This window comes from Cornus florida, unplaced genomic scaffold (genome assembly GCF_030987335.1).
Source record: "Cornus florida cultivar Cherokee Brave unplaced genomic scaffold, ASM3098733v1 CherokeeBrave_3.0.0_Hap2_Chr10, whole genome shotgun sequence".
Lineage (NCBI taxonomy): Eukaryota > Viridiplantae > Streptophyta > Magnoliopsida > Cornales > Cornaceae > Cornus > Cornus florida.
The window spans coordinates 93,312,612-93,336,795 of record NW_026775580.1 but is presented as its reverse complement, the minus strand read 5'-3'; the positions used below and the strand labels follow the sequence as shown (position 1 = coordinate 93,336,795).

The window sequence follows — 24,184 nt, the reverse complement described above, 5'->3', positions numbered from 1 at the left end:
TAATACTCTATTTCATTGTCTAAAACATAAGTGTCCATTTTTAAAAATCTAATTTTTTAAAAGAATAATTTTTTATTATTATATTAAATTATCAAATTTACATTTAGTGATCCCATAATTATGTACGGAGTAATTGTTTATTTTTTATAAGTTCTAGCATGGTTTGCACTATCGCATAGGTGCGAACTAGGTAATATTATCAAAAAAAATTAGTACATTGACTTTTTAATGGGATACTTATTTTGGGACCAATAAAAATAAAAAAGGTAAACATTTATTTTGAAAAGGAGGGAGGGAGTAAAATTTTGCAAGATATTCGGTTAAATTTTCTTTTTTAACCCGCCTTTTTTGCCCAGTGATTGGTTGTAAACTTCAAGCCTTGGCATTTTCTAACTTCTAATAATTCTTGTACTGAAAAATATATATATATATATATATATATATATATATATTACTCCATCCACAACACTCGCTGAATCATAACAATTTGCATATTATTCTATTTTTCTCAAGTTTAGATTTTGCAACTAAACTTGAGAAAAATTAAGTAATTTTTGGCACATTTAATGACTACATACTATAGCTAGGATATTGGTCTTCTTTGTAAACTTTCAATGGTTCCGATTCAAGTTCAAGGAGCAATGTGCAAAAATTTTATAGTTTAAGAGATTTTTTGCAATTGATGCTTTTTTTTTTTCTTTTATACATTTTTTATTTATTTTTTTATCATTACACTATGAAAATTTTAATTTGCTTAGGTTGGTTTATGCAATCTGCTTATATGGTTTAAAAAATCATTTTCATTTGCTTTCTAGTACATTCAAGACAGTGAAGTTATCTCAACCTAGGGAGCACATATACTGTTTCAAGAGGTGTTATGGCGGTGGACGTTCATATAAGAAAAACACAATTAAAAATGCCTTAAAATTTGAAGTACTTTAATCTAGTTAGAACTCGTTTTGAGACACTTTCATGTCACAATGATGTGATTTTGTAATTAATTTTTTTAATTTAGACAACGTGATTCCAATTCAATATTAAAATATATAATATGAGCTGATTAAAAAATATTATAAAGTTCTTAAAAACAAGAAACATCTACTTCCAAGTTCTAATTAATAATTTAATTATTGAGAATGTAGACAAAATGAGTAAAAACTATTTTCTATAAGTAATATATTATATTATTAATTTTGGCATATCCTTCTCATATTTATGTTATAATTTTTTAATGTTTTGAGTTTTACTTATTGGGTCATATGATCAGTACTTTCTTATACCTCTGGTGTATTGGAGAGGATGTAATTCGATGTTTATATTTACTTCTATGGATATGTCACACCAATCTAATATTAGAGCATTTTTAATCTTTGTGTATATATTTTTTATTTTTTATTTTTGTGTAAATCTGATTTGTCCTGATTAATTTACACAAAAATTTTGGATTATTTAATTTTAACTCCAACGGTTGTTTTATTCCTTTTGTGTAAAAATATATCTCCCAATGACCATCAACCATGTGTCATACCAAGACTCCACAAAACTTTTACAAACCTACTTAATATATGGTTAATTTTTTAATAGAACGAGAAAGATGGATGAGAAATGAAATATGTTAATATGGTGGTGTAAAAATATTGTATAAAATATACAATCCTTTTACACATTGGTAATATGGCAATATATCTTAACAGATTGCTGAAAATGAAAAAAATTTACACATCATAAGTAGCAGTGTATATTTTATACAAAAGAGTATTTTATTGTGACGCAAGTTTTTTTTTTTTTTTTTTTTTTTTTTTTTTTTTTTTTGTAGCTTCATGTGATAAACATGTTCTTCAAAATGCTATAAAGACACTTTTGTCCATTACTTTTGTGCAAAAAGACAACAACACCCCTAAAATTGTACATCTATTTTGCACAAGCATTTTAACAAAGTGTCTCGGCAACAATTTAAAGGGCATATTTTTCATATTAAAAGACTTATATTAACATTAATCATTTTGACATTTAGCTCTATTTGTTTGGATGTAAAATATTTTCAGGTAAAGTATTTATTTATTTATTTTTCGGAGTTTGGCAAATGTCTAGGTCGATATTGATATCGAGTCTATCAGGTGGGACGTGTAAAATAGCTTACTGAAAATTGATAAATAAGTTATTTTTGTCAGATTCAATTTTTTTTTTTCATCGTAAATATTTTATGACAACCAAACATAAAAAATATTTTACACGGAACTTAAACACACATTATAAGTAGAACTAAACACCAGAAGTAAATGTAATATCCACATCTTAGCTAAATAAAATAAAACTAACCACTGTATAGATAATTTGTTAACAAATATACATGCATATGTACAAATTTAGTACTTTTAAGCCTATTATATGTTTTTAAAAGCTATATAATTAGGACATTTGCTATGGTTAATAAAAATGTTAAACAATTACCAACATAAATCTAACAAGGACATGACAAACATTTGCTCTTTGTTTAGGTATTGTAATTTCATTTTTAGTTTGCACATTTCAAATATTTTTTTATTCTCTTTTAGATATATTTTTGTTTATTGTTGTATATAGGGTTAAGTGCAAAAAAGCACTCCTCTATTATGCATATCAGTCTCTGTGTGGTAAAAAAAAATTCCTATACTATCAATTTGGTGCAAATAGGTCCCTATGTGGTGTAAAATGACAATAATACCCTCACTTCAATTGAATAAATTAATGATTATAAATATCGGCCATGTAAAATGATCATTTTGCCCAAATTTGTGTAATTTTTTTTTTTTTCTCTAACAATCTCCTTACTCTCTTTCTCTGTCTAACAATCAGCAACGAACCTATCTTTCCGGCGAACATTCGTGACCTTCATCATCTCAGTCAAACAAGCCGCTGCCACCTCCCCTACCACCATGAACACTACTCATCCATCGGCCAGTTCCATCACCCATCGCCCAGCTCCACCCCAGTTCATAACCAAATCGCTCTCAACCTTTCATCGAATAGAAAAGAAAATAAAGAGATCCACACCTCTAGTGCACACCATCGGAAATCCTTGCAATTGCATGATCGGCGTTGTCCTCTCTTTCTCTACAACTGCAAACTACAAAGTCTGTAAGAACAAAAAAATTCAAAACCCATATCTTTTAGTTTTCCATAGCCCGTTGTTCTAATTCGGCCCGCTGTCTCTCAACTCTCAAACTTCAGTCGCGGGCCCACTGTTTATCATCAGAACGGGTTCGCGATCTCAGCCGGATTCTCCAACCGTCGCTGAGCAGATCGATGTCTTTCTCAAGCTTCAGTCGTTTTAGAGCGAATTCTTCAATCGTTGCCGAGCAGATCTCAGTCGATTTCTTCACCACAATTGCCGCTGCCTCCAACCCTTGCCTTGGCTCCCCAAACCTCTACCGCCATGCCCCCTACTCTTTCCCAAAACGGTGTCGCCCTCTGCCCACTCTGTAACCCGACTCCACCGCTGCCGACGATGATCGGCTGAGGAATTCCACCCTATCGCAATCCGATCACTCACGTGATGGTCCAACCACACGCAACCCTTTTAACTCACCATCAGACGGAGATGGCGACAAAACTGCGAACTAATTGAAGGCCCAATAGCAACCGCCGACACCAAAATAAGCAACTTGTCTCCATCCTTGCTCGCCGGCCACCATCACCACATAACCTCGCTCACCGCTACGCCAGCCCACCTCCTTCACAACCTCCATCATTCGAAGCCAAGCTCGCCGCCGTTGGTGGTTGCTATTGGGTAAAGTTATGTGAAGAAAGGGGCCGCTGAGTTGTGCCAATCTACATTTGACATGTGTTTGCCGGTCAAAATTAGCATTTCCCATGCACAAATGGGTGAGGGGCAAAATGGGAAACAAAAGGGTAAAATAGGGTTTTCAGTTTTACTTTTTGTAAAAAGATGGTCAGAGGGGCTTATTTGCACTTTTTTTGAATTTTGTGGACTAACATGCACATTTTAAAAAAATAGGAACTGATTTTACACAAAGTCTATATAGGGATGGCAAATTCCCCATCCCCGCCCGGTCCCCGCCCCGCCCCGCCCCGCCCTGCCACGTTTATAACAGAGATGGGGTTCCTTTTAGCTAAATGGGGATGGGGATCAGGTCAATTTATGAATCCCCACAGGGGCCGGGATAAACCCGTCCCGCGCCCGACTAAGTGTGAAGTTACTGATATACCCTTACATATAATAATTTATTACCAAATTAGATTTATTATATATATATAAATAAGAAAAAATATGTTTTTTTTTAATAAAAAAAGTTATGAGGCCTGGGGCGGGGGCGGGGATGGAGATAAGGTGGCGGGGGCGGGGGCAGAGGCGGGTATGGAAATTTTGGCAAAATTTTAAGCAGGAATAGGGGCAGGGATGGAGAATGAAAAATGCATCGGGGATGGGGATGAGGATGAGGAATGGAATTCCTGCCCCATCCCGCCCGTTGCCATCCCTAAGTCTATATATTAGAAGGTTTTTTACACTTAACCCTTTTATATAATAAATGTCACATGTAAATAATAAACTACTTAGTTATTGTTTAAGAAATTGAAAGATTAACAAAATCAAGAAATTGAAAGATTACAAAACCATATTCGCGAAATAAATAATGATCTGTTCCCATATTATCCTAGTGCCAAGGGCAAAACTTTTTAGGACGATTTTGTGACTTGGGTCGCAAGCCTTAATTGAAGAAAATGAAGACCTTTTTGTACTTTCACTCCACCTCTGTAACTCCGTTCCTAAGCTAACTACTCCAAAACTTTTTTTCCCTCCGTCCGCGTAATCAGAGAGGCAATACAAGGCGACCGGTGTCACTCCCCGGTCCCTTCTCTCTCTATACACCTTCTTACTTTCTCTCTCTAAATCTACAATGCGGAAACTCTCTTCCGCAACCATTCTATCTTTCCTTATTCTCGATCTTCTCTGCTTTACCACTCTGCCCTCTCACTCTCTCTCTCTCCTTGCCACTGATTCGAACCTCTTGGAGGTGGTTAATGGCACCGAATTGAACACTTCACTATCGGGATCTAAGGAAGATAGCTTCGCTGACATGATCGATCGTGCGCTCGAGAAGGAGTTCCACGAGAACGACGACGAACAGTCAAAAGGTACTTAGTAGTTAGATCCGAGCCGTCGCTGATCTTGTTTCGATTCTTGTGCTTTTCTTTTTAGGGTTCTTTTTATGTGGTCGATTACCTAGGGTTTTGAATTTTGTAGGAATTTCACTGCTTTGAGCTTGAGTTGCAATTTGATGGTCAATAGACAGTAGTGTGTGTGTGTGTGAGAGAGAGAAAGAGAGAGCACTAAATTTTGACTGTTGCAATTTATTGGAAAGTATTCCTAATTCGGAAAATAATCTTTCATATTTGATTGGATTGGAATTAGTTTTTGCCTCTCCCACTTTCTTCATATATATATATATATAGATATATAGATTTGCTTCCTTCTCCGAGTTCATTAAGTGATAATTATACTAGTGATAGTTCCTTGGCTTTTACGAAATTTGGTATCTCTATTTTTTACATTCAGAAGGGAAATTATAAAGTAATAATGCACATTGGGGTCTCAATTACTTTTCTACTTGTTTAATTCTCTCTTTTCCTCTCTGTCAATCTCTGGTGCAGCCACTGATCCTGGGAGCTTCAACAACAGTGTGAACGAACAGCAGGTCAGTAGTCATATTCTTTTAAATTGTTGAAATCGTGTGATTGAATGACTTGATTTTGAGCTCAAGCAATCAGCCATCAAATCAACAGGCTGTGACTGTGCGCGGATGAGAGCACGGGCTCACAATGACCACATGATATACTTACTCTATTTGGTGCCTTTAGGGTTGCATTTGTCTGTGTTTAGTCAAACTTCTGGGACAAACTGAGATTCATAGGTGCTGAAGAGGTCCAAGGTTTTCTAAAATATCTATTGCAGAGGTGTAGCATGTTTAAGATTTGTTGATTGCCTAAGGTTTAGGGCTATTCATATTGGCTTTTAGCTTGATTTTCCACAAATTTTTGGCTTTAGGCGTATAGTTCTTAAATACTTAATATGTGTTTAAAAATACTATTTATGACAACCCACTCAAAATTGAGGGGGTTTAATGATCTGTTGCTCATTGTGTTTGTTTGTGTTTTTATTTATGTACTCCCTTTTTTTTGGTTCTGTACATGAATAATGAGAAACTGAAACTTTAGTGAAAAAGATTTTAAATTGAAAGAGAAACCACAAAGAATACATTCAACTTGATCAATATTGCACGATGATCCTCGTATAATTTTTTTTAAAAAAAAGAATCTAAAATAATTTATAGAACAATTTTTGTTTTATCTTTTCTTATATTGCTACTTATCCTCATTTTAATAAAACTCATTTTTTGGGACGTTTACTATATACCTGTTATTTGATATCAAGTATGCACAGTCGCCCTTATGGCATTTGAAGCCCTCTAACTCTGTGTACACTTCCTCGTATGCAATGTCTTATTGGATTGGTGAAGAAGGGTTGCTAATGGAGTTGGGTTAGTTTGTTGGCTAGGGCTTGGTTTCAGCAACCCTATGGTATTCTTCCCTTGTGCCAATAACAGAATGCATCATTCCTCATTGATACAAAAATGAGGCTTCTTAAAATTTGACTTAAATCTAACATGACATGCTCTAAAACCAATATATTTTATTTTTTAGCTAGGAGGCATCTGATACTGACAGCTGGCAGGACTGTTTGCTAATTGCTAGTTACCAATGTGATACATTACCCATATCCTACACATGTAGCCAAGTCCATGCATTGTAGTTGTTTATATGAAGCAAAGATCAGTGAAGGTTGACCTTTGGAGAAAGAATTATGGTTGAGGCTAGGTAGCATGCTTATTTAGCCCCCCAACCCCATAGAGAGAGGTGAAGGGGAAGATGAAGAATTCTATGGGCCTTATTTTTTAAAATAATGTGTTTTTGAGGCTTTTTTGCTAGAATACATTTATATGCAATTATTAGTTTTTGTTTCTTAAACCCCTTGGACAAACTCTTGGTCAACTGTGTTTGCTGAGTTCACATTTCATATGTTTGATTTCATCAGGCAGTTTTGGAAACAGTTGCTAGAGTTAAGACCAAGAAAAATGACACCAAAGAGGAGAAGTATGTGTTTCTATCCTGTAAATAGAATGTCAGAACATTTAAACTTATGTTAAATGGAAGCAGTTGGTAGTGCAAAGGAGATAATTTTCTACTTAACATAATAAGTTGTACTCTGCCGTCATAAAATCGAGTATTGCTGATACCATGATATGTCTCATCTTAGGTCGTTTCAGTTTCATGATGTTTTTAATTTGGACAACGAGAATAGAGCAGAAGAAACACCAACACTAATAGATCGAAAGGTACGTCTTATGTTGTGTCATTGGAAGTTCCTTTCTTGGTTTGAAGTTTATTTTTGGTGCTATTAGGTTGTAATAATGCCTTTTTTAAAAATTTGCCATCTTTATTGCCGAATTAGTTTTAGTTCAATTATTTGAATTTTTTGCTCAGGACAATGTCTTCATTATATCCAATACAAAGTCAAAGTTTCCTGTGCTACAGTTAGACTTGAGGTCTTCCCCTCTCTCTCTCTCTCTTTGACCCCTACTGCTTGTAGATAAATGCTTCCTGTAACTTGTTAGCTAATCCAAAATGTTTAAATTACTGTTTGGCAGATTGATATCAGATCTAGTGGTTGTCATTGTCTCTGCAACTTGTGGTGGCATTGCCTTTGCTTGTGCTGGACAACCGGTCAGACCATTATCATTGTTTTATGCTTTTGTTGGTGATGAGATGCAGTTATGAAGAATGAACATATTTTATTGTTTTTGTCTTTTCCACCAAAAAGTTATTGATGCCAATTATGTGTGACCTTCTGTTTAGGCTTTAGTGTATGCTTTTCTTAATTGAGTCTGATTACCTCATCACCAAAGGAGCGTCCTCTATACACTTTAAAATTTTGCAGGTTATTACCGGATATCTTCTAGCTGGATCTGCTATTGGACCTGGGGGACTTAGTTTTGTCAGTGAAATGGTGCAAGTATGTTGCTTTTACTTCTGCTATGGCTCACAATATTTATTTTTTAATTTCAATCTCTCGTGATGTTGTAAATTTATTGTAGTTTTGAGAATCTCATTATTTTTAATGTGGGGAGTGGGTTTCATCTTTTGTCCGAATATGTTTAGCAAAAGTTACAGCGTTGTGGTCTCCAGTTGCTCATATTGTGTACTGTGTTACTAAGGAATTTGGACAGAGATATGTGCGCAAGTGTAAAACTGAAACTAGTAACCCATGCCAAATGAGTACAGGTAGCCATCCCAAGTTGTCTTCTACGTCATGTAGTCAAGTCTTTATATACATATTATCACTTTATTAGCAAAGGTTAATCAGTCATTTTTCTGTTAGTATACTTCATATAAATATTAGGACAATGAAATTGATAAACTCTCTGAATATGTGATCACTGTCATATGATCATGGTAGAGTCTTTGCGTAAGGTTCCTTGTTTCTTAAGAGTAATACTTGCATGTTCTTTTATCATCTTATGGAACTTCATGTAGCATTGCACTTCGATGTTTTCTCATTGGTATTCGCATACAGGTCGAAACAGTAGCTCAGTTTGGTGTTATTTTTCTTCTTTTTGCATTGGGCCTGGAGTTCTCTGCAACTAAGGTTGGCTTGCTTTTTTTCTTATTGAAGCTAAGAGGTTTGTTGATTCCTGTTAGACACTGTGGTCAAATTCTTTTATCTTATGATTGCAGCTTCGAGTTGTTCGAGCAGTAGCTGTTTTAGGAGGACTGCTGCAGATATTTCTATTTATGTGCTTGTGTGGAATAACAGCCTCGGTATGTCTAGTATTTTCATCATAATCTCCAAATTTAAGTATGCATATATATTTATTTGTTAAAGGACAGAAATAATTCACAGGTTGATTTATATGCTTGAAATCACTTTCCCGTTAATTGGGATTTGTAGTTTTAACAATTGTAAAGAAATAATTGTCATATTTCTAATAGACTAAAATTTCTCTACATAGGGAAATAAATATTCATAGGCTTAATATTATGACTTAAAGATTCCAAAAATTCTTCAAACCCTTTTAGTTACGGGAGGCGAATCAAGCTTGAAGTTCAATATGGTGTGCATGTTTTGGATATTTCACGTAAAAAAAAAAAGGCTAGTCCAGTGCACGAGGTTTCTGCCATTACGGGGTCTGGGAAGGGTTTGATGTTTTGGATATCTCACATAAGCAATTAAATTTCTTCAACAAATTTCACTGCAGTTAAAGGGAAGTGAGGATATCTAGTACAAATGAACCTCTGTTGTCTCTTTACAGCCTAAAGAAGGGAATTGTAACCTGCCAAGTGCCAAGTAGTATGTAGAATTTTTCTGAAGCATATTTGGGGAAAAGCAAAAATGATATAGAATTCGTCAGGGTGCGACATATATTGGGTCCCATTCCTTCCACTTGATTATATACGTGGTTTCCTTCGAGAAATGGGTGACAAGTATTCAAACTTTCAAAGATGTATAAGTTGATGTTTACTTGCTAATTTTCCATAAGAAATAGTCACCATTATGTTCATTAGTTATACGATCCTCTTCATATTAAGTGGATGATACTCTTTCTGGTTGTGTTTTTATGACCTTCTCCCTTCATAGATAAAGTTTGGATTTCTCACTTTTATCTATGTAGTTATGCTTTTAATTAGTATGAACGGGTTTAGGGTTTAACAATCAACCATTCTTGAAGTTTATGCCGTTAGAAAGCATTGTTTTTCAAAAAATACAATTCAGGCTAATTCAAGCCGACCAGAAGGCGGCGGCTTAGATTACCAGATCCTGGCCAGTTATGTTCTTGTATACAAGCCCTGAAAAAGGATCAAGAGTCTTGTGGAGGATTATTTGAAACTTATGTCACCAAGTCAATGAGCAACTGCTCCTTTATGGGGGAACCCTAATAGAAAGAGAATAGAGAGCCTTCAAAAAAGAGTAAGAGTACTGAAATGCCCATAAGCCGTCAAATACTAGTCTCGAGACTGTATTGGCGCAAAAGGAACGGTCCTTCACTTGCTGATCGTTTGCGAGTCAAAATTAACAGTTGCTTAAAGAAAATAATTTCATGACTTTTACTAATTTTTTTCGTTGATTTTTGCTTTTCCCCAACAATGTACAGTAGAAATTGAATTATGCATCAGTTGCAGAGTGCTTCTCTTGTCTAATAACACATAAAAACTTCTTTACATTTTAAAACTTAAGGGGCTGTGGTATCATGCTATCACAGAGCCCTCATCTATAATGGGGCTGGTTCCTGATCAGGTGCCATCCTCTGGGCAGGCTTGAACAAAACAATATTGGTTATGAGAGCTGGGCCTAGCTTAGCTTTATAGTGCTGTTTAACTTTTGGGCCATAAAATAACTATGTCCAAGTAGTCATAGTTCTTGTTATATTAGTACTTGATGCTTATAAAATTCAATCTGAACTCAACACTGTTTTCTTCAGTTGGCCCAGGCTGTCTATCCTAAGGTGCAGTGTTAGGCTTATGATGGGCCTGCATAGTGCCACTATATCCTGTTCTTTGCCCAGATTAAGTCCACTCTACGGTCACCCTGTGGATTCAAAACTATATGGGGGTTAAGGATCAAAAGTAATTAGATTTGATATATTGAGTTGAGGCTGCAACTCTTTATGCCAGCTTTATGCATTCCTTTCTTTGACTCTTAGAACTGAACAGTGGAATATTGGTTATGAAGAGCTAGATCTAGCTTGAATTTCTAGGTGTGTTCAACTTTTGAGCCTTAAGAAAACAAGTTTAACTTTTGGGCCTTAATAAAACTATGTGCAAGTGGTCATAGTTCTTGTTTTATTAGTTTTTTTATGTTTATAAATTATAATGTGAACTGAACACTGTTTTCTTTAGTTGGCCCAGGCTATTCATCCTAGGTCCAATGTCAGGCCAATGATGGGCCTGCATAGCACCACTATATCCAGTTCCTTGCCGGATTAAGTCCAGTCTATGGCTGCCCTGTGGATTCAAAACTATATGGGGGTTAAGGATCAAAAGTAGTTCGACTTGAAATATTCAGTTGAGACTGTGACTCTTTCTGCCAGTTTTATACAGTCCTTTTCTTAATTTAATTTAATTTTTTATTTATATATATTCTTAGTACCTGAACAGTGGAATGTACAGTCTCTTATCAAAGAAGCTTTCTAGTTTCTCATTATTTAAAAGCATTGGGGAGAAAATGAGTGTGAAACCAGTCAATGCAATACAATGTGGGTTTGGACACTTCCAATACGGTCTATTTTTTCTCCCTCTGTGGTCAGAACTCTGTTAGGGATTTGATGTGACAAAAGTTACCCTTGGAAATGAGTTTTTTTAATAGGGATTGCATGCCAATTTTAGGGATTAATCACTTCTCAAGATTGGAGGTTGGGCTTTGTCAACGCCTGAACAGGTTTATTAAAAAACTATGTTAGCACCTTTTCTACGGTCAAGAAAAAAAGAAAGAAAAAGTTAGCATCAATGCATCATACACAATGTCATCAACCAAGGTGCTAGAGGTCTTTTGGAGCCTAGGCGCGCGCTTGAGTGAAGTGAGGTGCAAAATTGAAAAATTAAATTACTATTAAAGCATATTCATATTCCATATAAAGGTGCAAATGTTGTCAAAGGCGCACCTGGGCAAACAAGAGGCGCAAGTGTTGCGCCTGTATGAGCCTGGAGCCTAGGCGTGCCTTTAACAACACTGATCATACATTTTTTATCCATTGATTTTGGCCGTTAGTTTCTGATATGTGCAGCCTTATGCTTTTTGCAGTTATGCGGAGGTGAAGTATCCGAGGGGATATTTGTTGGTGCATTCCTGTCTATGTCATCAACAGCAGTGGTAGCTCTCTTTGCATAGATTATATATTTTTATTTTCTGAAAATGTGAATTATGCTTTAATTTAGCCCTAGGGTCACCAAGAGATCTCTTATTTTTATTTGGATTTTTTATGTGTATATTTTGGAACTATCACTTAACATGTGAACCATAATCACCAAACAACTGGGGAAAAAAGGTTGATTAATTATAATCCAAGGACAATATACTCAACTCAACAAAACTTTTCCCCTACTGTAATCCTAGGACAATATATAGAAGTTCTTTCGTAGGCAATTTTTTTTACTTGTGGTAACTTTGTGAAACCACGCTTTTTAAGGACATTATGAACAATTCATTACTTGGATCCAAAGTATGTAACATATTGAGTGAACACCGAAGCATGAAGGCAACCAAGGACTCATTGGAGAAAGAAGGACAGGAAATAGGTAGAAGAGGAAAAGGAGTGAAATGTGCAATATAAAGGAAAGGTGTCACTATAATCCCAGTGTCGACTTTCAAGAGCAAAGGAATGCAAAATAAGTTGTTTGGTGAAGACTTCTGAGCTTCCAAACAACCGCACTATAGAAAGAGATGCGTGAGAAGAAGAATAGTTAGTAGAAAAAGGAAAGAAAAAAAAAAGGAGGAAAGAAGATGAATTGGAGAAGTATAGAAGAGCAGTAGATAACACATGAATGCTGAACCTTGTTTCTACTTCCGGGATTTTCTTTAATTTTACTATTTTATATCATTATACTGGTTATCAAATCCTACCACTTTACCTCTCTTTTATCAATAAGTACGAAAGAATTCTTAATGAATTGGTAGATTTTTGTAACTTTGTGCTAAGGTCTGTTAAAGTAAGAAAATAAATAAAGGTTGGAGGATAGAGGTGAAAATGAACTGAACCGACTTGAGCTTAAGATTGTTTGGGCTCGTCTCGTTCATCCTGAAATTTAGCTTGATGAGCTCAGAAAGCAGGGCTCAATCTCTGTCGTGATTGAGTAATGGCTCATACGCTCATCTCTGCAGGCGACTCTTTTCTTGGAGTCTGCCTCAACATTCTACCTACTTAAAAGTTTTGCTTAAATTTTCAACTCAACTCAACATTTTTTTTCCCAACTACATAGGGTTGGCTATATGAATCATATTTTTCTATTTCGCTTTATCTAAGCTTATAACCTCAATCAAACCACATGTTATCATATCCTTCCTTCCTTACTCTACCCACGTTAACTTTTGTCTCTCTCTTCCCCTAGCATTATTCTTACTGTACACTGCCACTTTTCCTAACTGGTGCATTTACTGGTCCTTAGCACATGTCCAAATTTTGTGGCATAAAAAAAGACAAAGGCCCTTTTGTTGATTAACTAGTTTCTATAAGTTTATTTCTGCTGGAATAGTAGTTTCCTTGGGCAACAGTATGTGAGTTTAGCCTACCTTAGTTATGGAGTTGTTAAAGCTATTTTCAATTTTTAATGGTGCTAAAACAATTTTCCTTGTTTTTGCGACAGGTTTTGAAATTCTTGATGGAAAGAAATAGTATTAGTGCTCTTCACGGACAGGTCACAGTTGGCATCCTTATTCTGCAGGTTTGATCAGTCCCTTGCTATGCTGCTAATAATAGTATTTGTGTGAAGACCGTAAATCTTTTTTGCTTATGATGTTTCTCTTGCTTTACTTTTACATAGAGTTTTTGCTTAGAAGTTTTGATCTATCTTTGCCTGCCAGGATTGTGCAGTGGGCTTGCTTTTTGCACTTCTTCCAGTACTGGGGGGTACTTCTGGTGTTCTTCAAGGAGTGATATCCATGACAAAATCGTAAGTGAAGTAATTAAAATATATGGAACTTTTTCCCACTTACATTTAACAATATGCAAATGATTTTAGGAACTCTATTTGAATTAGTGATTTATTGATATCAACAGTACTTTTTTATTTTCTGGTGGTTAATTGTCAGCACTTTTTTTTCTTCGTTATACTACATCTTTTATATCTAAAATAGTTGAACTTGCCTGTCAGTTCTGTGTCTAAAGGATCAATTGTTGATGGAAACACATGAAATCAAGGACTTGGCTTATTTATTTCATTATTGGAAGGACTAATATTAAAATAAAAGTACAAGATTTTAGTTGTTTGGGTGCCTATATGCCAAGACATTCCTCTAGTAATATTCATGGTAATTTTCCCTGTAAAATTGTTGCCACTTTTGGTTCCAGATAATGACTTTGATGATCATGATTCTGTGTGTACTTCTATTGTGCAAGCAAGGGATTATTCAGAAGTCGGTTTTCCCTCTTATCTGTTTTTTTTTTTTTGTTTTGAGAATGTGAAGACATATAGGGACGTGTGCCGTGTATAGATAGTTTTAAGAATTGTGAAATTTAGGTTAATAACTGTCAAATGGTTTATATATTTAAGTTACACCCTCTCTAACAGCTTAAGCTTTTGGAGTAGATGGTAGTTAACATGGTATCGGAGCCAAAGGTCTCAAGTTCAAACCTCACCGTCAGCCTAATTAAAAAAAAACTGAAAAACACGCGTTGGACCAAAAGAAGGCCACATGTGAGGGGGCGTGTTGAAGGATTTATATATTTAAGTTACACCCTTTCTAACGTCTCAAGCTTTTGGAGTAGATGGTAGTTAACAATAACATTTTGGGGAACAATTGATTGTATAGGGGAAAGTTAGTATCAATCTTCTTCAAAGTGCAGTTGGATGTGGTTTCCTAGCATCAGATATACAGCCGGCTTTGGTTCCCTAAAATCAGTTTTGCAGTGGAAGCTAAACAGATACACTCTTCAATACTACATTCTGTCTATACGTAGCGCCAAAAAATCGTTGAAGTAGGAAATTTTGTTTCCCCTTCACTAATATCCTAGTCAAATGAGCATCAATACAGCTGATGCTAGGATGTTGAGGTTTTCTCTCTGCCTTTTATCCCTTTTCTCTCTGCCTTTTTCTTTGATATGCAGATCCCTTTTACTATTTTTTATTTTTTCGAGAATGATATTCTGTTGGATATATGCCTTGAAATGTTCATATTGAATGAAAACTCTATGAACTTAAGCTGCATGGTTTTGGAACTATGCAGCATCTTTAGTTTCAAACTTATTACTGACAATGTCAGTTTATGTTGGAGCTCATCAGCTTTAGTGCCTGTTTGGCATTGCTGTGACTACATGTTTAAGCGCTTATATGTTTAGAGCTATCAAAAAGTGTTGTATGTTTAAAAGAGAAATAATGTTTGGTGATACATTAGGTACAACACTTTTCTTGTTAGAAGTACTTTTTTATGTGTTTGGAAATAATACTGCTTAAAGCACTTCTAATGGCAACTTTACAATAATTTATTCTACCAACAAAAATTTTAGTTGCTACTACAAAACTTAAGTTTTCTCATGAAATGATTGGAACATGTGCAGTGCCCAAATACAATTTTTTTTTTACAACATTTAGTTGATTTAGATAATTATATGAGGACGAGACATTTTGAGTTTTTTTTTCTTTATGAAAAATTTATTATTTAATTGCTTATATTAGGACTTCTATTATATATATTCTCAATGAATTTGATATTCAGAGATGCTTATTGAATTTTCTAATCACATAATATAAAAAAAAATTCAAATCACATAATACAAGTAATAACATATGGTGCTTGATAATAGAATACTCTGAATGATATATATGTGTGTGTGTGTGTGTGTGTGTGTATAAAGGGAATGCCCCTCTCAAATCCTATACATTTGTCTATAGTAAATACATCTGAGTGCTTACAAGAAAATGAGGGTTTTTTCTCTTTCTGAAAAAGAGTAGGATAAACTTGTCCGTGGGAAAAAAGTTACCTAAAAGTGTGGAACCTCTGCATCTAATGCAGTTTTAAAAGCTACAAATGTGTCTTTGGCATAAGCTTTATTGTGCCAAAAAATCTCTACCATTTAAAAGCAATTCTTCTTCTTCTTCTTCTTCTTCTTCTTTTTTGGTTACCAGACACATGTTTTAGCAATTTTTCAAATAGTAAGCACATTAAAGTTGCTGAAAAACAACCCTAAACATGCCATTAGAGTCTTTACTATCTTGCAAGTGAAATTTCATATTGTATAAAGAAAATTACAATTATTTGGACCATTGTGGTTAACCACTTTTGGAAGTCTGTATCTGATGGCGCAAATAAAACAATGAAATAAAATGGATGGAGGAAAACAGACTCTTTGGTGAGCTGGCACCATCAACAATTACGAATATGAAAGCGCACATATCCGTTTGCAGTTGCACAATTTTCATTGGCATGAATGGAGTACTTTTTATTTGTTGGATTAGTAGTGCACACTTCTATCTCTTACCCATCATGTCTTCCATTTCACTATTGATTTTCTTTTCCAGGCTGGTGATTTTGATCACATTTTTGGCCATTTTGTCAATATTATCCCGTACTTGTGTACCTTGGTGTCTTAAACTAATGATAAGCCTATCATCACAGGTAAATTTCTTTTTGAAGATCTGATGACATGATTGATTCACCACTTCAATGCTATTTGCTATAATTTGATGCAGTCTTGCTTAAAATCTTATATGTGCAGAGCAATGAACTTTATCAATTGGCATCAGTCGCTTTCTGCTTGCTAGTTGCTTGGGTTTGTCTTCTCTCTGATTTCCTAAATAGTATCATTTCTTGGATTCGAATTGATATATCCTATTTCCTAAATTCTTTTTTGCTCTTTTTAGCTGCGACGAGTTTTCCATATGATGTAAAAATATGATAAAAGAGAATAGTTTTTAATTCATTCCATGTTTATCACCAAAAAAACCTTATCAACTCTCCACACACTTGAGTTGAGCTTAATTAGCAAATATGTTTATATGATATGGATTACTGTATTTCAGTGTAGTGATAAGCTGGGTCTAAGCCTTGAACTGGGTTCCTTTGCTGCTGGAGTGATGATATCAACAACTGATCTTGCTCAGCATACACTTGAACAAGTAAAATTTCTATTTCATTTGTATATGAAATTTGCAAACGTGCCTAATTTCTTTCATTCTGCTGTTTCTTCTTACTTCAGTTAAATGTTTGTGATTTGTGGAGGAGCTTATTTACGGTTTAAATGTTCCACTTGTAGTTGTTGAGGGAGAAATTCTGAATAAGGCTAAAAGTTTTTTGTCAATGGAAATGTTAAAGATAGCCAGTGATAAATCTAAAACATCTCGTGTAAATAGAAAAAGATATTTTCTTTTTATGAAAAAAAAAATGAGTAAATATAACGGGCCACTGTTTGGAGCAGTGGTTAAAGTTCAAACAGCCAAGCATGAAATTCTTGGGTAGTCACACCAAAGATTAGCTCTATATCTAGTCTCCCTCTCCCAACACCCGTTGATAACAAGGATCAACACTGAGCACTGACCTTTTTGAAAATGTAAAAACAGAAAAGATAAATGCAAATCTACTCCAATGCAGTTTATTTAGGAATTTCTGTATAGCATGAAGTTCTTTAGTGAAAATTAAGTTTAAAATTCACAGCAGTTTGAAGCATTTAATGCCATTTTATCAGAGAGGTACAGTTTCAACTTTCAACTATATATGTAGTAGATTTGACCAAGTTTTTCTACCTTCTTTTTGGATACTACAAGGCGCCCATGTTTGAGGAACTCATGATTTATTTTTTGAATGCAAACCTACCTGTTGCATCTCCATGAGCAACACCAGTAGCAACCCAAACATGGCTGCTATGAATAATTGCAAGCCAACTCATGTCTTATTTCTATACTGAAACATATATATCTCTGTTATATTTGGTTCGGAATGTCTCGATGGGATTTATCGTACTTGGTAGTCTTTCTGGAACTACTGGAAGTTGGTATTAAACTTTTATGAACTATGTGAATCTTTCTGTTCTTTTCTCTCTTTGTTATTCTGTCCTTCACTATCGAAGTGCCAGTTTTTGTTGTTGATTCTGAATTCATTTTCTTAGGTTGAGCCCATTCGCAACTTCTTTGCTGCTCTTTTTCTTGCCAGCATTGGGATGCTTATACATGTTCATTTCCTTTGGAATCACATTGATATTTTGCTAGCAGCCGTTATATTGGTGATAGTTATAAAAACTGTCGTGGTTGCTTCAGTTGTCAAAGGATTTGGATACAATAACAGAACTTCGCTTCTTGTAAGAATTTACTAGCCTACTTGTATATTTATGGATGTGTGTAAATTGTAATCATGATTTTTCCAATCTACATTTCAGTATTGACACGGGCCTCGGGTTATTCTCTTATGTATAGGTTGGAATGTCTTTAGCACAAATTGGGGAATTTGCTTTTGTTCTTCTAAGTCGTGCTTCTAACCTTCATCTGGTTGAGGTAGTGCTTTGATTGTGATGCTGTTTTTGATTTACTGTGTTTAGTTTAAAATTCCTTCTTTCCAAAAAACGTTCATGATTCAAGAGTGTGGGGTCAGAGCTATTGATCCTTTTAAGAAATATTTGCAGGGAAAAAAAGTAAGAACCTTGAATGATTATTGTGATAAAGAAATTGAATAAGATTCAATCATTCATGTAACTTATTTTCTAGAAGGTTTATACGTGATTGACACGTGCATGGTTGCAAGGTTTCCTCTGTGGTGGTTAATTAAACTCTCGAGAGTTTTGTCACTGTCTCAGGGCAAATTATATCTGCTGCTGCTTGGCACAACAGCTCTCAGCCTGGTAAGCCTGCGTTTTTCAATTGTGGTGCAACTGATTTCATGGTTCAGCGTTCCTTTTTATTCTATGTTAATGCTTGTAGGTGTGTATACATTGTGATAACCAGTCCTGGGAAGAAACTGATCAACGTCTTTTGAGTGCCAAAGATAATTTTGGGAAACATTTTTTTTTTTTTTAAGAGAAATCCTGCTTGTGAGCCCAAATGAAGGAGTTGATGAAAATGTGTACGTGTTGTCTTTTTGTACGAGTTTTTATGCAAATATTAACTGGAAACTCAACTACAGTATAGTGTTGCGCAAGCTTTTTTGTCTGACTCAAGTAACACCTCTTCCTTTTTCTTGGGCTTGGGACCAGCTGTGTGAAATATGTAGAGTTGAAATTGATCGTCAGCTGGCTTGAATGGAACGTGCGGCAAATAGTGATAGCTTTACTTTCAAATGTGTTAACCAGTGGATAGGGAAATGGCTAGAAGATTAATGGCTATGTAGCTCAATAGTCTAGTGTATATATCACACAATTTGTTCTGAACCACTTTTGTACCAGTCAAATAGTCAAATATTTATGTAATTTTAATGAAGCATCATGCAGAAAATTTCTGTAAAGTATCAAATCTGTGGCAAGCAGGCATTTGCCCATGAATAATTTCTAATTAATACATAAAAACCATGAGAATCATCCTTGTTTAGTAATTTTTTTGAAGTATTCTCTGGGGTAACAAGATTGTGTAACCAAAGCCTGAGGGAATAACATAGAGAGCATAAGGTAAGCTTATATGAGTGAATTAGCTGTGCAGTATATATCAATTCAGTAGTTTATTTTGCATGATCTTTCTTCTTTTTCCTGTTCTTTTTTTTTTTTTTTAAATCATATTATTTGGTTTATGATTAAACAACCCACTGGTCCAAGAAATTTTCTTTTCTTCTTCATTCTTGAGTGGAACAATACTCTCTACTAAAATTATCATGTTTGAATCAAAATAGATCTTTTTAAATGTAAACATCAGATATCAGTTAAAGTTGAAATGTTAGCCAACTTTTTGTTGTACTCATATTACTTGAAATTTCTTTCACTTGACTCAAGATGTTGAAGCATGCTCACAAAGCAATTATGCAGGTGACAACACCACTGCTTTTCAAGCTAATTCCTGCCGTTGTACATCTTGGAGTACTGTTGCGGTGGTTCTCCCCTGATATTCCAACTGAGGTAATCTTCTGCCTTGAAACATTTTCCATATTCTATAAAAAAATTCACCAGGCCAAGGGTGTCCGAACTTTTTTGGTTTTGCCTAATCCTTGCTGGAGTAAAAATTTTGAGGTGTCTTGAATATGATTTCTCATCCCAGATTGGACTTAAAGGAGATAGTCTTCGCGCAGACAGTGCTAAGCGTATTACCTTGATGGTCCATGGCTCTCGTGATTCATGATATTAAATAAAAACATGAATCAGAAAATGCAAATTTTGGGCTTTACCTGATGGGGGTTCTTATACTCTGGGAGGACAGGTGTTTAAAAGTGCAAAGGAGGTTGATTGAGTGAACAATTCTATTCTTTTACGGAGCACATCCTGTGTTACCTGCATTACCTACGTGTTTGAGAAAGCAAGGGACCCAAAATGCCATCTGGGACTCAAATTGAGAGAATGTAGCGCAATCCGCTTGCTTACATATCCTTTACAGTTTTGTTTGAGGTCGTAGTGTTCTCACATGGCCTATCTTGTGTAAAATACTGTCCATTTTGTAATGTAAATCTTTTATCTTTTCTGCCTTTTCCTGTAAAAAAAATTTTTGGGTTTTTTTTTTTTTTTTTTTTTTTTTGGGGTTCCATTTTTTCCTTTGTGTTTTGACTAGTGAAAACAGCCATTGATTATTGAGTAACTATAAATACATCGATTCATGTTTCTGTTCATATAATTACGGGTACTGTCTTTGTAGTCTGTGTGGAAAAATTAATTCCTAAAATCATGATTTATATAACTAAATGAATGATTATCAGGTACTGTACTACTTTACAAATATATCGACTGTGGTAGTCGCTGCTGGCTGAATGTTTTCATTAATTTGAAATACAGGGTTTAGGACAATTTGTTTATTTATGTATCTCCGAAAAAAGACATGTTAGGGCTGATGGGATGTATCTATGGGGCGCAAATCATCTGCCGTTCGGTTTTCATGCGGTCTCCTGTAGTGAGCGTTAAGTGGTTTTGGTTTGGTCACGCTTTATTCTACTCAATATACACTAGGACTGTATTTGGCAATTATACAATCATTTATTAGTAACATTTCACTACCATTTATAAGTATTTTCACCCTCAAAATAAGGTATTCACACAATACAAATTAAGTAATGTCACATACAAACGTAACTCAATTCACCACCATTTATAAATAACATTTTACCATCATTTATAAGTATCTTCACTCTCAAAATAAAGTATGCACATAATGCAGATTAAGTAATGTCACGTACAAACGTAACTCAATTCAACATATCATTTATGTTATAATTTGAAATTAAAGTATTCTAAAAACACTTTAACATGTGAATTTAAACCAAAATTAAAATCATTTGGATAAACTTTAGACAACAAACAAAATACTCGTTGTTTCCAAAAATAACGAAAAGAACCACATCTTTTTTTTTTTTTTTTTTTTTTTTTTTTTCCTTCAAAATATTAAAAAAACATGCACTTAGTTTTAAATTATTTAACATATCTTTGAACATTATTTAGCAAAATTTAATATTAATTGTCACACACACCACCTTCACCATCAAAAGAAAAAATTTGGCAAAGTTTAATATTAATTGCCACACTCACCACCTTCACCATCAAAAAAATGTATTCACACAGTGCTGAAAAATTAATAGTCACACATAAATCTAACTCAATTCTACATATTATTTATATATTTTTTAAGTTAAATTTTATCATAAAAATGGAACATTCAAAAAAAATAGTCACATGTTAATTTAAAGAGGAATTTGAAGGAGATTATGAGGTATTTGACTATCAACAACCCTTTACTTTTTAAGTAGTGATGTTATCCTCTTATAAATGGTGATGTTACTTTTTAGACTTCTGTGATTTTACTTATAAATGGTGGTGAAATGTTACTTATAAATAGTGGTGTAATTGCCAAACACAATCTTAGTATCTATTGAGTAGAATAAAACGTGGCCAAACTAAGATCACTTGACGCTCATTGCAAGAGACAGCACGAAAACCGTACAACAGGGAATTTGCGCCCCGTACCTATGTGTGTGTGTGAGAGAGAATTGTGGTCTCCACTTTTCAATGGTTTCCAGTTGGGCTACAGTTGGAGGATAAATAGACAAGAATTGTGCACAAGGTATATTGATTGTAGTTTGTTTCTTGCACACACACACAAGGACAATCTTTGTTTCCCTCTTTTTGCATTGGCACAAAGCAGCCTAGAGGTGTGTCAACTTCTTGGTCACACAATTCACGTTTCCATTAGATATTTGTATGAATGATTCATAAGCATTTACCATATGCAAACGGTTGGACAAAATAAAACTAAAAAGAGAGATAAAATTTAGTGACAAAAATCCTTACTTGCTCAATCAAAAAATGTAGGAAGTTTTTTTTTAATGAGTATTTGTATATTCTGTATATAACAATTTATTTATTTATTTATTTATTTATTTTTTATTTTTTAAAACGCTTGACCTTAAATAATTCAATAAACTATTCTTTCCGTTCTAAAATAGTTGAGTGAGAACTGTAACTCACAAGATTGTAAGTTATAATTTTCAAAGTGTCTAATTATTTTGAAATAGAGGAGTATGAACTATGCAAGTGAGTGGACATACAAGTGGTGATTTAGTTCCTTGCATGTTCCTACCAATTCATCCATCCAAACATATCAATGGGTGGACCTTTGCCTTGGATTGGATAAGCCATTAAACCATCCATACAAAAAAGTTGTGGATATAGTTGATGCAGCAAAACGTCATATAAAGTATCTGTGCAACTAGACTAGCATTCTTTTTCAAATGAATGTTTTGATAATGAGACAATCATTATATTTTGGACCGGATGTAAATTGTAACGACCCTCATCCTGACCAGACATATATTATCCGCTTTTAGCTAACGACCCTCACCCTGACCAGACATATATTGTCCGCTTTTAGCTCACCCAGACCAGAGACTTTTCAGGGGGTCACCCATCCTAGTACTACTCCAAGTTAAACACGCTTAATTACAGAGTTCTGATGAGTTCACGGCCATCACGGCTTTAAAATGCGTTGTGTCATATAAGGGTATTGAATCTACATATAGCACTTGCCCCATCCACACCCAGACGATGTGGGATTGTGCACCTATAGCTCGCCCAGTGTGGTAGCCTACTGGTGCCCCCTGCGCACGCTCACACACACCCGCCCACAAGGTCGCCACATAAATGGAGAGAAATGAAATCAATAAAAATCTGATTATGTGGGATTACATTTCGTCATATCGGCCAGTACGTAACCTTTTTTTTACATATTCGATATCGTTACATACCTCTATGAACCGTCTGATTCAATCAGTTTACACCGATATTCATTCGAGTTCATTACACTGTGCCATAGTTGAGATTGTTATTGCTATAGAGTATTTATATACAGGTCTGGGTTAATCCTCCAAATGGAACATGTGAACATTAGGACATGAAAACAAATAATTGACACCACATTGATGGATATAGGTCGTAAAGAAGGCATGCTTGGTAGTTCAAAGGTCACTGTGTCAAGTGATCCTTAAATGTGACAAGTCATGTGTTCAATTTATTTACTGTATACAATTTTGTCACATTCACTAAAAGAACAAAATTAATTATGCCAGGGCCATTTTCCCTCTTAAAATAGATTAAAATTCTTTAGAATAGTAAGTATTTTTTATATATGTAAATGAACTCATGTTTAACATGGGTGTCAAAGCTCAAAATGTCATGGGTGCCACATATTTCTTCAAACAGAAATTCATCAATATTTTGAAGAAATTCAACAATAAGCTTGATAGATGAAAGGACCATCTAGTCTAAATGTTCGAGATTTTTATCATTACAAAATTTAAAGATAGTCAGATGCATGTAACTTTACATTTAGGTGCAGAATGACTATTTCCTTATTTTGAACTCGAAATAGTTCAAAAAACTGATAAAATATCCTTGAGGAGTGGTCCTCCAATGTTCAAGTAGTTGTGTAAGCAAACTGCAATGCAGTAATTGGCTGACAAAAGTGGGGCAAAACTGTCCTGAAGATGAATATTGTGTTCTTTCGAGAGCTTGTAAAGATTTCTGACTCTTTGTTCATCAGTAAATTGATGGTTAGAAAGCTTAAGTATGTGTCAGTTTCATAGTCACACAATTCATATTCTCCATAAAAGCTTTGTGTATCTTCATGGTCCTACTTCAAATTTTCAATGGTCCAATCTACAAAAAAACAAAGACAGAATAGATGGCATAATTCTATATAATCTCCATTGGGTATAGTTCTGTTGGTATGATTCAACAATTGCTTAATTATTTAAAGGAAAATACTATATCTATGAATAATAAGTCCTCATTACTTTTTTCTCATTCTGTAGTCT

The 24,184-nt window shown here is 34.7% G+C and overlaps 1 protein-coding gene across 5 annotated transcripts; it reads left to right on the top strand.

Moving 5' to 3' along the window:
* Positions 1 to 4,488: 4,488 nt before the first annotated feature.
* On the top strand, positions 4,489 to 20,349 carry LOC132275909 (K(+) efflux antiporter 4-like). 5 transcript variants are annotated; one of them, XM_059777106.1, is made up of 20 exons: positions 4,489 to 5,136; positions 5,653 to 5,696; positions 7,094 to 7,152; positions 7,316 to 7,394; positions 7,543 to 7,604; positions 7,707 to 7,782; positions 7,997 to 8,071; positions 8,633 to 8,704; positions 8,794 to 8,877; positions 11,855 to 11,923; positions 13,414 to 13,491; positions 13,631 to 13,719; positions 16,285 to 16,381; positions 16,482 to 16,535; positions 16,786 to 16,881; positions 17,868 to 18,056; positions 18,172 to 18,249; positions 18,549 to 18,593; positions 18,673 to 18,814; positions 18,945 to 19,688. In XM_059777106.1, the coding sequence occupies exons 1-19, from the start codon at positions 4,899 to 4,901 to the stop codon at positions 18,766 to 18,768; spliced, it is 1,680 nt and encodes a 559-aa protein (XP_059633089.1). In that variant the 5' UTR covers positions 4,489 to 4,898; the 3' UTR covers positions 18,769 to 18,814; positions 18,945 to 19,688. The 5 variants fall into 5 exon arrangements, with proteins under 5 accessions (XP_059633089.1, XP_059633090.1, XP_059633091.1 ...); XM_059777105.1 differs by lacking the exons at positions 18,673 to 18,814; positions 18,945 to 19,688 and adding exons at positions 19,704 to 19,793; positions 20,092 to 20,349 and having other exon boundaries at positions 4,544 to 5,136; XM_059777104.1 differs by lacking the exons at positions 18,673 to 18,814; positions 18,945 to 19,688 and adding exons at positions 19,704 to 19,793; positions 19,933 to 20,349 and having other exon boundaries at positions 4,555 to 5,136.
* The last annotated feature ends 3,835 nt before the right edge of the window (positions 20,350 to 24,184 follow it).